Consider the following 19,331-nt stretch of genomic DNA (forward strand, 5'->3'; position numbering starts at 1 on the left):
TCGATATTCTTGTTCTGCTGCAAAACTTTCTTCGTATAACTTTTAACAAGAGTATTTTTATAACTTTTCTTGCGTACTATATTTTTGTTTACTCTCTTTACTTCTTTTTAACGTGATAACGTTTTTAAAATCGTTTTAGTCGGGTGACATGTACAGAAACTTGTGTCACACCAAAACCTCACGAGTGCGATCGCAGGTATAACGAGAGAGAGACGGACCGATCTCCCGTCTCATCTCGAGCGCTACCACCAATAAGACGTTATCACGTAAACATCTCGATCGTAAACCTACTTTACAAACAACCAATTCTTTAATTTATTTATCGTTTTCCAGGTAATCATTAACGATATTCCAAGCTTAACAAACGGATCTGCGATTACCATGCTCACAGGGCTCCTCATGTTGTACAGTCCTTCCGCCATTTTGTTTAACACCTGTCTCTCTTACATCTTCGACAAGATGGATTCCGCACAGAGTATCATGCCTAATATTACCACCTGGGTTGGAGTTATTCCGTTCGTTATGGTCGCCTGTTTGGATACTTTTAAGTGGGGTGAGTTTTTGAACAAGAAAAGATTCTTACATGTATAGGTAAATATTTGTCTTTTGTTTACGAAGAAATAGTTTTTTTTGAAGTGAAAACTTCTTTAGCGGCGTTGGGTATAAAATCTTAAACTCGCGTCAGGACACGTGGCCTGATCGAAAAAGCGTAAGACGGATGTTTTGTTTTTTTTTAGCCCTTATATTCCATGCGTAAGACGGATACCATTCCAAAATATCAAACATGCTGAACGTTTTAATAATCAAGTTTTCACTTCTGCATGCACTCCCGGAGTGCAACCCGTCTTTTTTTTTATGTATTTGAAGAGATGGTTATATGGTCTGGTATTTTTCATTTATTGAAATAAAAAGTGTGGATAAGACCGCTGAAACATAAAACATTTGAAATATTTTGGCATTTACTTTAATTTTTCTTTCACATAATGTGGAATGGAAATTTAACTGATTGTATTATTTTCAGGTAATGAAATAGCGTTCTACCTCCACACGCTCTTCAGTTTCTTAGACGTTATGTACATACCGTACGCCATTATTTATTATGTGGATAGGTAAGAATTATAACATTTAATTAGATTATGATCTTATTGGAAGAAAGAAATATTTACTGTCAAACACTTAAATTCCGGTATTCAGTTGTGGTCATCGGCCAGCAAATCCAATATAAACTGCCTTCAAAGAACACAGAACAATATTCTAAGATCGATATCAGCTGCTCCATGGTACGCCCGCAATTCAGAAATCCACGAATATCTGGAAATGCCCACAGTCACTGATGAAGCAAAACGCTATACAGCTAAATACAGAGATCGTTTGACATCACACCCAAACCCATTATCACACATACTTTTACAGCCTAAAAGTATACACAGACTGAAGAGAGCTGATGTGCTTCCTAATTAAGACGAACTAAGGCACTGGCCTTACCTTCGTCCAATCGTCCAAGTAAACTCAACCGACCTGCTTATAGTTACGAACTCAATTCCATTCCTTGCAATATTATTAGAATAACAGTAGAAGTTTTTCTCGCAAAAAAATGATGATAATTATGACAATAACTACGACTTCGACTAAGATTACGATTACAATTATGACCACTATAATCACGACTATACAATCACACTGTATGATATCCGCGAGGGGGGCTGGTGACATGTACCTCAGACTTCTATTTTTTTTTTTTAAACCATTTATTGATAGAAAAATAAACATACATTAAGCATACAGAAGAAACACCACATAAATCGACACGATTTGATCGTGGTGCACATGCATTCTAGACGCCAAACAAATACTAGACAGATAAATATAAATTTATCTATGTAGTCTATTTCAGGCACCAGTTTCTCACAACGTTATCCTCTACTGTATGTTCTTTGTGTGACCGCCTTCTTGGTACAGTGGTTGACGCGTGAGCGTAACACCGTGGGGTCCTGGGTTCGATTCCCGGTGGAGACGAAGTTAAAAAAAAATGTCTCGGTCTGGCAGGACACAGAAGGCTGATCACCTACTTGTCCCTAAAGAAAATCGATCAGTGAAACAGATGTATATTGCATCTGCCCCTTACCCCACTAGGGGACATGGGACATCACTATGTTCTTTGTGTAGTATAAATAAGTTTTGTAACCTTTTAATGTTGTTAGAACCAAATAAAGATGATTTGATTATTTTATATTTGACACCATCACGTCCAGGGTGTACCTAACCTGCAACCTGAGCGGGCCGTGCACAGTGCCCGCGCTGTCCAGCTACTTCACCGCGGAGGTGTGGGTGCTGATCGGCGCCATGGTGCTGCACGTGCCGCTCTGTGGTGCTGCACTGTTGGCGGCCGACAGGCTGAAGTCGGGCGCTAGGATATGTCCGGTTAGTGGGATAGGGAATTGAAATGGTGTATGAAACCAATTTTTGTGGGAAAATAGACATAATAATTATAATAGTTCCTTAATCATAAAAAAAATGTGTGCGTGTACTAGTGTACACACGTAAGAAGTGAAACTTCAATATGACCTTATTTTTTAAAAAAATAATTTACTATATATGCAACTTTACAGAAAAACGTCGAATCACGCGTTGTAGGGATAAGAAAAAGATGGCGCGTAACGGAAAAATGTCACGCGTAACGAAAAAATGTTACACTAAATTTGTTTCCAACCCCGATAAAGAAGTTTCACTTCAAAAATTCTTATTTACTATTTTTTGCGGTTAGTATAAATAATAGTTGGAAATTGAAACGATATATGAAACTAATTTTTGCAGGAAAATAGATACAATATAATAGTTCCAATTCCATATTCAATAAAAATTCTTGATGATTCTAAAAACATTGTTTTCTTATTTAATTACTATTATGTAGAAGCATCGACCGTGCATACGACAACACCATTACTACGTAACACTGTACTTTAAATAAGGATTCTAATGCGGTTATTTAATTTGTAAACGATAAGAAACGATTAGTACCTTTGATCAATAATATCGATGAACACGGAGAATTTCGTAAACTGAAAATAAGTATTTCACTTATGATTTAATTATAAGCATCAATAAATAATACAAATCATTATGAAGATACTAGTAATTTAAAAATATGTATAATCTTGTCTACAAAACCATTGATTATTTTACAACCAACGTGAAACCTAAGCAACTTTCAATCAACAGCGAAAGAAAATCGAGCCAGACAAGCCAGACTCAGAATCAGAAGCCGGTGGTGAAGTGGGAGAGGACGAAGATGTGCGACGCGAGAGACGCCGGGTCGCGAACATACTGCAGCAGATACAGAGCAAGCAGGCGCAGCAATTACCTGCTTTGCTTGTACATGTGAGTGTGATGACGTCATTGTTTTAATGCGACGTCATGATGACGTCATCTAAACAATAGTGTAGACTGTAGAGAAAAGAATTTGTTAGGTGTTAACTGTTTTTATAATTATTTTAACAGTAGATCTTTAATTGTTCTAAGTTTAAGTTTGATTCTGCGACACGAGGCTAATCCATACTAATATTATAAATGCGAAAGTAACTCTATCTGTCTGTCTGTTACTCAATCACGCCTAAACTACTGAACCAATTTGCATTAAATTTGGTATGGAGATATTTTGATACCCGAGAAAGGACATAGGCTACCTTTTATTGCGAAATATGTACCACGGGCGAAGCCGGGGCGGACCTCTAGTTGAATATATAGACTAGGTGACTTGAAAATAACAAAGCTTTGCATTGGTGAAAAATTAAGAAATAATGTTTGCCTGAACGTTATCCGGTTACATATAAATTAGAAACAATTAAAGCTTTCCTCTTTTAGAATATCATCAATACATATAATAAAATTCTAGAAAAGTGGTGTCTGTACAATGAAAATATGTAAAAAAAAATTAGCAGGGGTTATTACTAAATCGATCCCAAACCCAAAACTGTTGTTAAAAAAATTTTTGTCTGTTTGTCTGTTTGTCGGTTTGTCTGTTTGTCTGTATGTTTGAACACGCTAATCTCAGAAACGGCTTATCCGATTTAGATGCGGTTTTCACTAATAATTGTGGTAAGCTTCATTTAACATTTAGTGTTTATTTCATGTCAATCGGTTCATAAATAAAAAAGTTATGACCATTTAAGTAATCACAGCGAACATTTGCTAAGGCAATCTATACATGAATTACTTTATTACGTAAATTATACGCTAAAGTTATTCCTTGACATGTCCAGATGATCATATCGAAAGTCCCCAAGCGTGGGGGGGGGGTGGTTATGCTAAGGGGGGGGTCAAAGGACCTTTATTTATATTTTTGCTCATAAGTCTAAAACCTGCACAAATAGCATTATGGTTACTTCTAGGTAAATTTTCTATATAAAAGGTCTTTGAAATAATGTCGTAGGTATTATATTCTTAACCCCCGACGCAAAAAGAGGGGTGTTATGTCCGCTATGTGTGTTTACATGTCTGTCTGTGCCACCGTAGCTCGCTAACGAGTAATACGAATTAGATGCGTTTTTTTGTTACATTAGTTGTTTATTATATTATATAGGGGTAAGTGGGAATGAAAAAAACGAATGTTAGTTGTTAATGTAGGTTGTTAATGTAGGTTATACCCAAGTGATATATCAAATGAAAATAGACGACATGTCAGAAACAATTAGTCAAATTTTATCAAAATCGGTTCATCCATTTATTTGATATAGGGGTAAAAGTGGGAATAAATAAATGAATTTTATCAAATATACTCAAGTGACGTATCTAATGAAAGACATGACGTGTAAAGTACAATAAGACATTATATTTTATCAAAATTCGTTCATCCATTTATTGGATATAATATGTAGCTATAAAAGTGGGAATAAAAGTTGTCGAATATACCCAAGTGGCATATCAAATGAAAGGGCATGACCTGACGTGAGAAGTATAATGAGGCATATTTAATCAAAATCGGTTCATCCAATAATTATATGTAGGGCAAAAGTGGGAATGAGAAAAACGAATGCTGTCTGTTATACCCAAGTGATATATCAAATGAAAAAAGACGACCTGTCAGAAACAATTAAGTAGTCCAATGTTATCAAAATCGGTTCATCCATTTATTTGATATAGGGGTAAAAGTGGGAATAAATAAATAAATCTTATCAAATTTACTCAAGTGACTTATCTAATGAAAGACATGACGTGTAAAGTACAATAAGACATATTTTATCAAAATTGGTTCATCCATTTATTGGATATAGGTATAAAAGTGGGAATAAAAGTTGTCAAATAATATACCCAAGTGGCATATCAAATGAAAGGGCATGACCTGACGTGAGAAGTATGATGAGGCATATTTAATAAAAATCGGTTCATCCATTTATTGATTTATAGCGGTAAAAGTATATACCTATAGTAAAAGTACAATTAGTCATGTTTTATCAAAATTGGTTAATCTGTTTATTACATATAGGGCACCTTAGGGGTGATAGTGGAGATAAATAATCCAAATAGAGTACCAAACGAAAGGATATGACATGTACATAATATATAGGTATGATTAGACATGGTTTAGATCAAAATCGGTTCTGCCATTTATTAGGGGTGAAAGGGAAAAGTTGAAAGTCTGTGAAAGTAGAAGGAATATCGAATATGGGAGCCGGAGAATAACCACATCCTGGAAATTTTGAACTCTTCTGTACCTAAGTTTTATAGCTCAGTTTAGTAATAAATTTTACTAACAGTTCTTTTGTGTTATTATTTATTTTATTTCTTAACTTTATAATAATGTGTAAGTACTTATAATTTAGTTGTATATGATAGTACGTGTTTCAAGACGTGTTTACTCAATAATTGTGTGTTAAGTAGTAACTACTATGCAGTCACTATTCCACGCGGACGAAGTCGCGGGCACAGCTAGTGTATTAATAATAACGTGAATAAAATAATTTATGCCAAATATATTAAATTAAGAATTTAAAATGCATACTTCATGGCTAAAAACTGCGTTTGACAAAAATTCTTGCTCTAAATCAAAAGTTCCTTTCCAGAATCTTCGTAAAGAATACAAAATAAGGAATTCCGAAGTAACATGGTGCGGTGACAAAGATAGCGGGAAGCGGGCTGCTGTAGCGCGTTTGTCATTGGCCGTGCATGGCGGTGAGGTGTTTGGCCTATTGGGCCATAATGGCGCTGGGAAGACTACCACTATGAAGATTGTTACTGCTGAAGAGCGGTTGACTAACGGCACAGTAAGTATTGCAGTGGAAATTAAAAAATTCGTTAGAATGATAAAGTCGAATTTGAAACGGGGTCAATTTCTAGAATAAAATACCCAATTACCTGTGTCGACAATTTGCTTTACGATACTTATAGAATCAGATTTGAATGATGATATTAACTTTTGAACATAAATAAATTTTGTCAAATAGATAGTTAACACGTTCACTGCGGCATGTCCAGTATCTGGCCATCAGCGACTACACCACAGTGCGGCGCCCAAAATCGCAGTTTTCACCGTGGTGCGGCGAGGTTTTTTATATGTTAATCAATGACTAGAAAAGAGACAAATATATTTTTGTGATCACAGTTTGAAGTAGGACTCAATTTCGTTTAAAAATCGTATGGCAAAATATTGGACCAACGCATAGAAAAGAAACCGTTTCTTTTGTGTGCGGCATGTCAAATATTTTGCCATGGACAAGCACCTCATGCCGCACTGTACTGCGAGCGCGCCGCGTGTCAGTCTCGCATAGTGATGCACCAGGACCGAATCACTTTTCTTTTGAGTTTTTTTAAATGACAATGATACCTTAAAGGCTTTAGTTTTTTTACTTTCTTTTATTTCGTAGCATAAATGCAAAAATGTGATGACAGTTGTGAAAATAATATAAAACATTAAAACAAAAGTTACTGAACAAATTAAAACAAAAGTTACTGAACAATTTCCTGATAGTACTCTATCAAGTACCTTGTTTTATATGTGTTTTTTTTTGTATCGACGATCTCGTTATCTGTTAACAAACAGACTGAAATATACAAAATTGATTTATATCGATATCGATGTTTTATTTTACAGTGTTTCCCATCGCTATTACTGTAAACATGCCGTATCAACGCAGTGCGGGATGGCAAATAATTTTTCACAAAATCAGGGGTTTACATTTTCCCTCATATCTTTTAAACTATTCGGTCAAACTAAAAGCTATTCATGCGGTATATACTAGACTATATATACTATTATCTGAAAAAAATTTTTTTGAAATATCTTGAAATTTCATGAAATTATTAACCTTCAAAGTCAGAAGGTGCGATGTGATAAAAATGGCTCATGACGCACAGTGGTGAACTTGCCGATGTGAAGTATGGAAGACATGCCGCAACAACGGTAAGTTTGGCATTTTAGGTGCCGCAGTGAACGTGTTAAGTTAGTCAAAATAATAAAAAATTAACATAAAAACGTTGCATTGATTTAGTTGGTACTATGCTTCTAGTATTTGAAGAATGAATTAGAAGCATAGTACCAACTTGAATTTGAATTTGAATTGATAATAAACGAATTGTCCTTATGAATATTTCAAGATTTGCGTTTGCCAGATTTTTATGTATATTGTTTTGGCTAAATAAATAATTTTCTTCCAGGTAATGCTCGGTGGCAAGAGCATAGAAGAAGTACAATCTAGTGCGTTCCAATTACTCGGTTACTGCCCGCAACACGACGCGTTGTGGAAGAACGTCACCATCCGAGAGCATATTGAGTGTTACGCCGCTATACGCGGGATTAGCAAGGCGGATACACCAAGGTTAGGATCAATGTTTATAATGTTATCGACCTTACAAATCATTATGATGGTAATGTTCGACCTTACATCATGTGTACACTTCATCATAATCAAATTTATAAAGTACTAGCAATGCCCTGCGGTTTCACCCGCATAGATAGCGATATCGTTACAGTGAAAAGTCTACTATAGGTCGGACTATAGGTTTAATTTTTAATCACATGAAAATCACCTTTACCCCGTCCCGCACTACGGCCTATTTTTTCTTTTTTTTTTGTTTTAGTGGGGAAATCTTTCATAGATACCCACGGCCTCCGGGGGAGGGGCCGTGGGTTATGTCGGATTCCTACCGACCAAAACCCCACTGTGTTCCGTCAAGACGCATATTGGTAGAATTCCTCCGTGACCCCCGCACTACGGCCTGCTCGAACAGTATACCTACTATTTTCTGTAGATTGACACTTTTAAAAATTCGTTATATCTTTTGAATGGAATATCCAATTCTTTTCATTTAAAAAGTATTTTGCTGGTATTGAAACAGTCTATAATAAAACATCATTTAATGGGATAAGGATTAATATATGTGTATGGATAACATGGTTTGATTACTGTCGGCACTTCTATTTACTTTGAAAACGTAAAAAAGTTGTTGTAGTAACATAACTACTGAAGATGGACATATGGTATCGCGGACTTTCTTGTAGATATTGATCCATTCTATAATACCGTAGAACATTTTTTTGTTCTATCTTCAATAGATTCCGCAGCGCATGCGATGACAGAAGTTTTATTGAGGATTTTTTTACACCTTGGGTTACATTATTGCATTTTTGGTAAGGATCTCTATTTTTTTTGAAAATGCAATATAGCCTATGTTGCTCAGTAAAGATGCAGCTTTCTAATGGTGAAAGAATTTTTGAAATCGGTCCAGTAGTTTATGCGTGAAAACCATACATACATACATACTTACAAACTTTTCCTCTTTATATATAGTACAAGTGGTCCGCCCCGGCTTCGCCCGTGGTACATATTTTCGTTTTCTCTACATAAAAACCATCCTCGTACTTCAAGGAATATAATAAAAAAAGATTTATCGAAATCGGTTCAGCCGTTCTCGAGTTATGCGCTTACCAACACATTTTGCGATTCATTTTTATATACAGGGTGGCCCGTTTATAGTGGTCCAAAAATTTTTTTCAGCTTGAGAGCATCATGAGTAATCATTTCAAACAAACTTTAGTTAAGCGAAAACTTATGGTTTAGAAATTATGATTTTTTTTATAAATAATCCGGAGTTTCAATATTTTTGTCACAAAACAACTCTGTTATGAAAACTACTAGACCGAATTGAATGAAATTTGGTATAGGTATAGCGCAATAACCTACCTATCGCACTATAGGCTCATCTTGTGTAAATAATTAGACTGCATTTTTTTATTTTAACTTTTTCTGTAGTTTTTTGAATTTCTCGGCAATATATGGATTTTTCGAAAAAATCCTGTGAAAAAAAAATGTACCACCAAGATTTTGCTGGTACTGCTAAAAACTACCTTAACATAGGGTTATTCTTGACACAAAAAATCATAGTTGTCCTTCGATTGTAACATCTTCAAAAACAACATCATGTACATTAACACATGGAAATCGAAAAATTACGAAATTTACCATAATTTAATTTTAATCATTTGGAACGGCCAATTTTTGATTAAAGAACCATATATTGCCATAAAAGTCCTAACAAATCAGTATTCACATGGCTATAAAACTATTTGAATGAAATAAAATTTTAACCTGCCAGCCAAGATAACGTAACTTTATTTTAATGTCAATTTATTGAGTTTTTTTGTTGTTTAGTTTTTATGTTTAAATCTTAATAAAAGGTTTGGAGAATTTATAAAAAAAAATATTAATTAACATATTGTTTATTTTTTACAAAAGGTTTTCAAAATGCCGTCCGCCTTTCGCTAAACATAATCTGCATCTGCGTAAGAAATTTCTTCGCAGCCTATTAAATGGCTGCCGGCTTTCTTTAATGGCTGTTATATCCACTTGTATTTTTAGGTACGAACCTATGGTAATAAATGGTATAATACCATAAATTGGTATACAAATGTACCTATGTATAATGAATTTAGGGTTATTTATAGGCATAAATTCAAGTGGCTATAACAGCCATTAAAGAAAGCCGGCAGCCATTTAAAAGGCTGCGAAGAAATTTCTTACGCAAATGCAGAAAAACCTTTTGTAAAAAATAAACAATATGTTAATTAATATTTATGTTGTTTTATTAATTCTCCAAACCTTTTATTAAGATTTAATCATAAAAACTAAACAACAAAAAAAAACTCAATAAATTGACATTAGAATAAAGTTAAGTTATCTTGCCTGGCAGGTTAAAATTTTATTTCATTCATTTCAAGTTTTATAGCCATGTGAATACTGATTTGTAATGACTTTTATGGCAATATAATATGGTTCTTTAACCAAAAATTGGCCGTTCCAAACTTAGTTCCAAATGATTAAAATTAAATTATGGTAAATTTCGTAATTTTTCGATTTCCATGTGTTAATGTACATGATGTTGTTTTTGAAGATGTTACAATCGAAGGACAACTATGATTTTTTGTGTCAAGAATAACCCCATGTTAAGGTAGTTTTTAGCAGTACCAGCAAAATCTTGGTGGTACATTTTTTTTTCACAGGATTTTTTCGAAAAATCCATATTTTGCCGAGAAATTCAAAAAACTACAGAAAAAGTTAAAATAAAAAAATGCAGTCTAATTATTTACACAAGATGAGCCTATAGTGCGATAGGTAGGTTATTGCGCTATACCTATACCAAATTTCATTCAATTCGGTCCAGTAGTTTTCATAACAGAGTGGTTTTGTGACAAAAATATTGAAACTCCGGATTATTTATAAAAAAAATCATAATTTCTAAACCATAAGTTTTCGCTTAACTAAAGTTTGTTTGAAATGATTACTCATGATGCTCTCAAGCTGAAAAAAATTTTTGGACCACTATAAACGGGCCACCCTGTATAAGATATAGTTTAGTATAGTATATATAGTCTTTACTAGTCGTCCGCTCCGGCTTCGCCCGTGGTACATATTTCGCAATAAAAGGTAGCCTCCTTTCTCGGGGATCAAAATATCCCCATACCTACCAAACATGCAAATTGGTTCAGTAGTTTAGGCGTGATGAGTAACAGACAGACAGACAGAGTTACTTTCGCATTTATAATATTAGTATCGATATAGTATTATAATAATTGATTTCTATAGGGTCTCCAAATAATGGAGCACGCAAACAAGAACGCAGACGAATATTCTGGTGGCATGCGTCGCACGCTTATGTTCACGCATTTTAGTTATTGCTCTAATACAATACAATTAATAATAATTTTCCCACTAAAAAATACCTTATTTGACTGTTATTGATGTGTTTATTTACCAATACTTTTCAGGATAGTAGACGCATACCTAAACGGTCTCCAAATAATGGAGCACGCAAACAAGAACGCAGATGAATGTTCTGGAGGCACTCGACGGAAGCTGTCCTTTGCCCTGGCGATGGTGGGCAGCCCCCGGGTGGTGTTGCTGGATGAGCCCTCCACGGGGATGGACCCCAGGAGCAAGAGGTTCCTGTGGGACACTATATTGGCTAGCTTCCAGGTAAATAGATTGATAAGAATACAAAAATGTTAAATTGGAAGACATTTCAGGGTCGTATCAAAGGTTCTTAGATAATTAAGAAGTTTATTGCGAAGTTTTTGAGGCGATTCTGGTGATATGACTCCGCTAACTAAATTGGCTAAATAGATATTAGTATTTGATAACCTAATTAAAAACCTGTACAACTATTTCACATACAGCATATGCACTCTGCGGCAAAGATTAACTCTAGGCTTTTAGTGTGTGATATTGATTGTTTAAATATGATGGCTAAATTAGAAAATATAAATATATTATTTTTTAACCTGCTCAATCCTTTCTTTACTGTATTTTTATTTTGGTCCCAAATAAATGAACCTCTATGTCAATGTATTTCAGGGTAGGAAAGGTGCTATACTCACAACACATTCCATGGAGGAGGCCGATGCTTTGTGTTCCCGAGTTGGGATCATGGTCAAGGGAGGTCTGCGGTGAGGCAAACATTTTATCTAAATAAACCAAAGATAAAGCAAAAAGTAATATTATAATAGAATAGATTAGCATTCATTCTTAGGGTGGATTTCACCAAGCAATAATAAGTCTTACTCCAGAGTATAACAGCAATTATTCTATGATTAAACTAATTTTATGTTACCATTCATTGTTTGTGCATGATGAAAACAAGAGATAATTTTAGCGGAAGTTATAGTGTCATAAGTCTTTAAAAAAATCTTAAGTATTGTTAAATCAAATATGTATTTGGTGTTTTGTGTGAATACCAAAACTGCTAGAACGATTTCGATAAAATTCTCCATAGAAATAGATTAGAACCCAATAAAAAATAAAAAGCATTTTTTGTCTCTAAACAAAACTATTAACATTTGATTTGATTTGAAACTTGTTTTATAGACGTTAATTTTTTCCTTTAGGTGTGTTGGCTCAACACAGCACCTCAAGAATTTGTACGGCGCGGGCTACACGCTAGAGATGAAGATTGGACAGAATAACCACAAGCAAACGGTACCTATCAAAGTAATTACATAAATACAATAATAATCCTATCCTTCCTACTTCCTACTAATATTATAAATGCGAAAGTTTGTGAGGATTGATGTGTATGTGTGTGTTTTGTTACTCTTTCACGCAAAAACTACTGAACCGATTACAATGAAATTTAGCACACGTATAGAGGGTAACTTGGATGAACATTTCAGTTTTATCCCTGAAATCCCACGAGAACGGTAACTATGCTGATTTTTCTTTAAAACGCGGGCGAAGCCGCGAGCGGAAAGCTAGTATATTATAATTTGTTAAGTTATGGACAATGCAGGCAAAACCGCAGACGGAAAGTTAGTTATGAATAAAAATATATCTTTAATCGACCCAATTGTTTTCTATTTAAGTAAGTTGTATCGTCTTCAAGAAAGAGAAACCCGCCTAAGTCAAAATATTTTGGCAAGAGAAAATAATTTCAAAAACGAAGTTAAATAATTATTATAATAATTTTCAGATGATGGAGTCTGACATGTCGATGTCACCCTCTCCGTTGCGGTCTGGTAACAACTCGCCCTCGTTAGGTGAAGCGGATGAAGGTAAACAAAAATTGTCAATAATGTCAAAAATAAAATCTATACATACAGAGTGTAGCATAAAATAAAATGTAAATAAAGTCTTGAGGTATTAAAAATGAAAATGAAGTATTTTATTTGTGTATTTATCAATTTAATATACCACACCAAGTTAAATATTTACGATTGAGAAGTAATTAATGAATGAAAAAATTAATAGTAATCCCGATGCTTTCAATATTTCACGGTTACATCAATCAAAATTTCTGTATGTGTATTGAATAACAAAACAATATTCTGTCAATCTAGACTCAATAATTAGTTTTGAATTTACGATAAAGAAAATTTTCTTAAAAAATAAATTTTGTCACACTATCTTCTCAAGTATTTTTAAAAAGTTTTTTGTCATTTTCTGTCTAATCATATAATAAAAAATACAGGTGGTTCAGGCGGTGGTTCCGTAACAGCTGAAGTGGAAGTGGAAGGAGAAGCAGATGCAGTAGACGTCAGTATTCACACACCACTCGTGGGCAGCGCACCTCCATTGCGGCATCATCACCAACGGTAAATAATTATTTAATAAAAAGCGTGTGTGCCGAACACACGTGTCAGAAATGAAACTTCTTTGCCAATATAGATATTATATTGTTTTATTTCTTGTTTATTTCTTTGTTTCTTGGTTCCTATTTCGATATTATTATTATATAATTTACATTATTTGTAGTGGTTCATTATTATCGATTTTTTATTAATTTACGATACTTGTCTTTAGCACGGAGTCAAGCGGTGGTGCAAGCGCAGAAGCAGCAGTAGCGCTGGTCGCTCGGCTGTTTCCAGCAGCGGAACTGGAGGAGAGCTTCGCTGAACGGCTGGTGTTCAGTGTCCCACAGCGGTCTGTGTCTAGCTTGGCGGACTGTTTCCAGCAGATTGAGGCTGGTTAGTATTTGGGTGGTTGGTTTTAGTTAAACTGGGGCCGTATGACCTCTTTATTTCCAGACAGATAACGCTGGGAATTGAAATTACTGCCAAATTTATATGATCGCAATAACCAGCCATGGTTAATTATGGTATTATATGAATTTGCCAGTCAATTCAATTCACGGCGCAAACTGACTGGGAATAACGAAGTCATAATTCGCCCCTGGCAGAGTGTATATGGTGGTTTATGCTCGGTTTTAATGTGTTTGGAAAGAAATATTGATGGGGACAGACAAAGCTAATGATTTGAATTGGCAAAATTTTTAATGGTTTAATTGATTGAAAAATGGTCCACCGTCCATTAGTGGGCAGATTAATAATAATTAATCACATTAGAATTCTTTTAGAAAAAATATCAGAACAAGACTATTACTAATATATGAATAGTTGTCGATTGCTCTTCATAATTTTGATATAGGTGTCCAATGTCGCTCTTACAATTAATTAGAATCTATCTCACCTCTTACAGAAACGGTTTAAAATTCTTCAGTTTAGAATTTTAAATTGGCTAATCGTGCTAAAAAAAAACAAACAAAAATCCTCCTGACACAGAAATTTATTTTTTCTATTTCCAGCGAAGGAAAGACTGAACATAGTCGAATACAGCTTCAGCCAGACAACTCTAGAGCAGGTGTTCCTGAAGTTTGCGCAAACCGAGAACGTCGAGTCTTCGGACCAAGAGCATTAGTTATATAACACGGTCGATTTACTTGACGTTATTTTGTTTTTCAATAAATTTATCAATTTGACATTTTGTATTTCATGGGTTACTATGAAGTCTTTAAGCAGTATTAATTCTAGTGTGAAAAATTAATGACGCTACTTGACCTATAAAGAAATAATAATAATTCTGCTGACGTCATGGTAACTTACCTATGTTTGATACAGCGCCATCTTGCGACGAAATAGGGGAAGTTACGGGAAAGTTTGTATGGAAGTTGGACAGTCGATAAAAATAATATGTGGGTGGTAGTAAATAGGTGGGTGGGTTTTGTCTCTTTCAGTTTCAATTCATTTGGCATATATGTATGTAGGAGAGAAACATAATAGTGATTTGAAAACGTTTACAGGCAGAAAAAAGTTTTTTAGATAACTATGCCGTAAATCTTTCTGAACAAGAACTTAGAATTTTATGTATTGGTATTCATACAATCTTTCCTATTTTGTAAACGGATGAACTATGTATGAAATGACTAAGAGTATTGTCTTTATTTAATAGTTTTTATTTTATGTCAATAAATACATTTGATTATAATATAAAAATCAACGTCAAGTAAATTAACCGTCGAAGTGCTTCTAACTGTAACATAACCGCTTTAAAATAAGTAGATTTGTTTGATTTTAAGCTTTTGTATGTTTCCAATGAGAGAATAGGTAGTATTTGACATAATGTTCATGTAACGATACAATATTTTATAACCTTACCCATGCATTGAGGTAATTAAGAATGGCGTAATTTCAAAAATTGTGATTTTTCGATATAAATTAGAATTTTAAAAAAATTGGCTAAGGGTAGCACTACTGTGAAAAACACTACTGAAACAATATATTCAAAATGATGAATACCAGTATAGAATATTAACATAACGGTGCATTTACATCAAACGAACATAGAACTAGAGCAAGAGCATTCTTTCGTGATATTTTAGTTTAAACGAAAACTCGTATTCCGTGTTGTATTCGAACATTGGTTATAATAGTTTCGAACTAGTGTTCGAACAACGAAAGAATGCTCGACGCCTGTTTGCACTAAAATAATTTGAGATATTGGTGTAAGAATGAATTCGCTCGTTTGATGTAAACGCACTGTTAGATGTCAGCCAAATAATACCTAAATTGATATAGAATATTATAATAAAAGAATATTTTGAGGTTAATCCAATTTTTGAAACTACCCATCGTCCGAAATTATCCCAATGCTACTTCATTCTTAATAAGTATTAATTATATTTGGAAATCTAACTCAGAGTTAGTAAGAACACCAAATTTCGATTATATAGTCTATGTAATTAGTCAAAATGGGATGGGCCCTTATTGACAGATTTCAAACTGCTGATAGATTGAATTCGCTGTTATCGTCAGTACAAAACACGCAAATAAATTAGGTATTAAAAGTATGGCGATATGCGTATTTAGGAATATTAATTTAAAATCGTTAAAACAACTAAGGCGTTTTATTATTTTCTCAAAAGATAATTTATGAAAATTGATTTCAATGATATCGATTTAAAAAATAATTGTCCGTAAATATAAACCAAATTGAAATGCTTTGAAAGTATTAAAAAGTTTTAATATTTTTTCAAATTACGCCAGAATTATTTTTTTCTTTGTTAAACTACCCATACGATTTTAATATTCAAAAAATTGGGTTGGGTAATGTAAGTTTTATAAAAAAACATGTGCACACAACCCGTAGACTAAAAATTAAATACTTATGTTATTTTGAAAAGTCAAATTTAGATAAGTAACCTTAGCAAATAGAAAAAGACACTTTTGTATGTATTTGGATTGGGTAATTTGTGTTTTTTCCTTAGCGGGAATACAGTGTCGTTAGTAAATTGTTAATTTAGAATTGGCGAGTAAGTAAATGTTGCTAGCTGTAAAAAAAATAAGACGCAATTTAAAAATAACAACGTACTTGAATAAACGCAATTTCTTAAAGAAACTTTACACGAAACAATTTCTTTCTGAACTGGAAGTGAGGTTTTAAAAAGGGGAAAATTAACTTTCAGTAATTGCATATATTCATGTCACGTTGGACAAAGTTGACAGCAACTCAAACATGACAGCTTAAAATTGCGCACAAATGGCGCTTAATTTAAAACACTAGCGTAATGTTAATAGAGTCGTTGACTTGTGATAACTGAACTCTTCATTATAATATTCATGTAATAATAATAATTATATTGAACGATCGTGTTTTGACTTTTTTATCTGTGCATTAGATCTAATAAATCCGAACTGTCCGAACACCAATCTACTGATTTTTCATTGACTAATCGAGGGAGTGTAGTTTGACAGGTTTTGTTAGAACTGTCAAAATTTGACACTGACAGGATAATGTCAATGTCAAAATGACAGTTACAAGAACTGTCAAAACTTGGTTAATACCTCAAAATATGTTGAGAAAAATGAAAAATCGGTCTTAAATTGAATAATTATACTCCATTCATAAATATTACGTCACGAGACATGGGATCATGGACCCCTATGACTAATCAAGCCTAAAATAATTGCTATAATAATAATAATTAGACATCTGCTAGTCGATCATAAGTATTTTGATTTAATCAACCGCTAGTTATTAAGTAAGCAGTATGAACAAGAGCAGCGAATGTTTGTCGAAATTTATTCGAAATAAATAAATATTTAAGGAGTTATAACTTTTAGTCCTTTAACAAGGTAAATGCAGGCAAATATCCAGTTATTAAAAAGTTCGAGTTCGAATTAAAAGTTCGTTCACCTACAGCTTAGATCATTAAGTAATGATCATTAAGTAATGATTACTTAATGATCTAAGACCTACAGTGGAAAAGTTATAGTAAAGTATGTAAAAAATCTGTATTTAGGTATAATCTGGGGATGAATTAAATGACTCTTGATGAAAAAAGGTCAATAAAAAATATGCCATTTTCTGAACGATAAATTTTGACAAAACTTCGCATTCATTGTACAGAAAGGTTTTAGCGTAATATTGCAATTTTTTATTTGAATTGTGATTATTTCTAGTCATTTGCCACCACGAGGCAATAGATAGTACATAGATAGATTGTGTAATATTGGACATATACAAAATAATATAATATAACAGTTTTGACAAAAGTTTGCTAATAATTTAACATTTTTATAATGGCAATTTTAAATACTCGTGGATGCTTCGTGCTTGTTTCATGTTCAAGTAGAATTTTTATTGTTCATTTAAAAATGTTTCATTTTGGGGCTGGCCTTTGTACACTGCATTAAAATATTATCTGTCATGTTTATCTTGAAAATCATGTTCATTTTCTTTTGTCATTAATGTGTGTGAGGTAATTCCTCTGAGGTGAGGTACCTATTGCAGATTTTTTTACTCAGAAATAATATCTTAATATCTGTCAAATTGGCATATGAAGAGAAAGGGTTGCCATGTTTTATTCTGTTTTCTGTGACTGATGCTACACTATTTAACATTTGTACAATGGTCGAGCATGATTTTGATTACTGTATTAACATCTTTGTATTACAGCTTCATCGTGTAAGTTTTGCTAGCATTCAAAATTAAGAGATCTAAATTAAAATGTCGCGTAACGCGTTATAGAGACAAATGATCTAAAAGAAAAATACCTACATGATGAAAAATGCTGTTAAGATTCATGTACACTGTTGAACTTTGAAGTAATGAAAAGCTGTGTATACACTTGGTAACTTCTGTTTTCTGTGTATAGACAACAGCTTTTTACTGCTTTTAAAGAACTTGAACTTCTCTGACTAATAGTACGTTGGATTTGGCGTGGCACGAATAATTATTTTATTTTTCTGGAAATAACTAATCCAGCGTACTACTAACTAATTTGAGAAAGTGTAATTTAATATGTACATTACACCATGTCCATTTTAAATGTTTAACTGCATTTAAGCGACTGGATGTTTTTACAACTACAAAAAAAAGACGTGTGGCACTCGGGGACTGCCGCGGTAAAGCTATTGCATGCTATGCCTTCAAGCCACACCTCCGTGCCCGTCGGAGTGGGGAGCGTGAGGTTTTTTCGTTACGGAATTTCTGGATTCGATCCCCGCGCTCAAGGCCCGCGATAGAAGCTATGCAATAGCTTAAAAATCACAATAATAGAAACACGACAGAAATTAAGCAGATGATTTTGACGAAAATTACTTAAAAAATATTAGCTTTGCCCGCATGTAATATTTAATTTGGGGGTTTTTAGAAAATGGAGTCAGTGTTTTTTCAATAATAATTGACAGCCAATGTAACACGTACCTATGCCTTATACAGAAACGTTCATATAATTTATTTTCAAATTTATAAGATCAACAGAAAAGCATCCAGCCGCATATTTGTTTTTCTTTTTTTGCATACCTACAATTATGTTTTTAGATTTCGTTTAGTAATCGTCGATAGTATGTTTTGCAGTTTAACAAACATTGCGAAAAATTGTTGAACGCATCTGAATAGTAGAATTGTTATAAGAAAACAAGAATTATGATATAAACGTGTGTTTTATTTTTACCCTGAACTCTAAATCGATATCCATACTTACATATACATACTATAGACTCTATAGGTAAGTACAATAAAACTGATGTAGAGTGCCATTTTGTACGTCGAATAAATAACTAAAGAATA

General features: G+C 33.6%; 1 protein-coding gene and 1 long non-coding RNA gene across 4 annotated transcripts in view; one reads left to right on the forward strand and one right to left on the reverse strand.

The window, feature by feature from the left end:
* The window catches only part of LOC149478648 (cholesterol transporter ABCA5-like), a 57,965-nt gene extending 43,055 nt beyond the window's left edge, over positions 1 to 14,910 (forward strand). For 2 of the 3 annotated variants that reach the window (XM_089708630.1, XM_089708631.1), the window contains exons 24-36: positions 334 to 553; positions 1,022 to 1,109; positions 2,253 to 2,421; positions 3,220 to 3,378; positions 6,060 to 6,260; positions 7,651 to 7,811; positions 11,258 to 11,465; positions 11,844 to 11,935; positions 12,374 to 12,464; positions 12,955 to 13,036; positions 13,453 to 13,576; positions 13,785 to 13,948; positions 14,566 to 14,910. In XM_089708630.1, coding sequence (XP_089564756.1) covers positions 334 to 553; positions 1,022 to 1,109; positions 2,253 to 2,421; positions 3,220 to 3,378; positions 6,060 to 6,260; positions 7,651 to 7,811; positions 11,258 to 11,465; positions 11,844 to 11,935; positions 12,374 to 12,464; positions 12,955 to 13,036; positions 13,453 to 13,576; positions 13,785 to 13,948; positions 14,566 to 14,678 — 1,872 coding nt within the window. In that variant the 3' untranslated portion in view covers positions 14,679 to 14,910. Of the gene's footprint in view, positions 1 to 333; positions 554 to 1,021; positions 1,110 to 2,252; positions 2,422 to 3,219; positions 3,379 to 6,059; positions 6,261 to 7,650; positions 7,812 to 11,257; positions 11,466 to 11,843; positions 11,936 to 12,373; positions 12,477 to 12,954; positions 13,037 to 13,452; positions 13,577 to 13,784; positions 13,949 to 14,565 lie in introns of all 3 variants that reach the window. The other variant, XM_089708629.1, reaches the window with a different exon arrangement.
* The window catches only part of LOC149478646 (uncharacterized), a 329,584-nt gene that overhangs the window by 70,126 nt on the left and 240,127 nt on the right, over positions 1 to 19,331 (reverse strand). The gene's annotated exons all lie outside the window — the stretch shown is intronic.

This window comes from Colias philodice, chromosome 21, assembly GCF_061535455.1.
Source record: "Colias philodice isolate Cphi_HAF_F1 chromosome 21, ilColPhil1 Martin Lab GWU primary, whole genome shotgun sequence".
In the NCBI taxonomy this organism is placed as follows: Eukaryota; Metazoa; Arthropoda; class Insecta; order Lepidoptera; family Pieridae; genus Colias; species Colias philodice.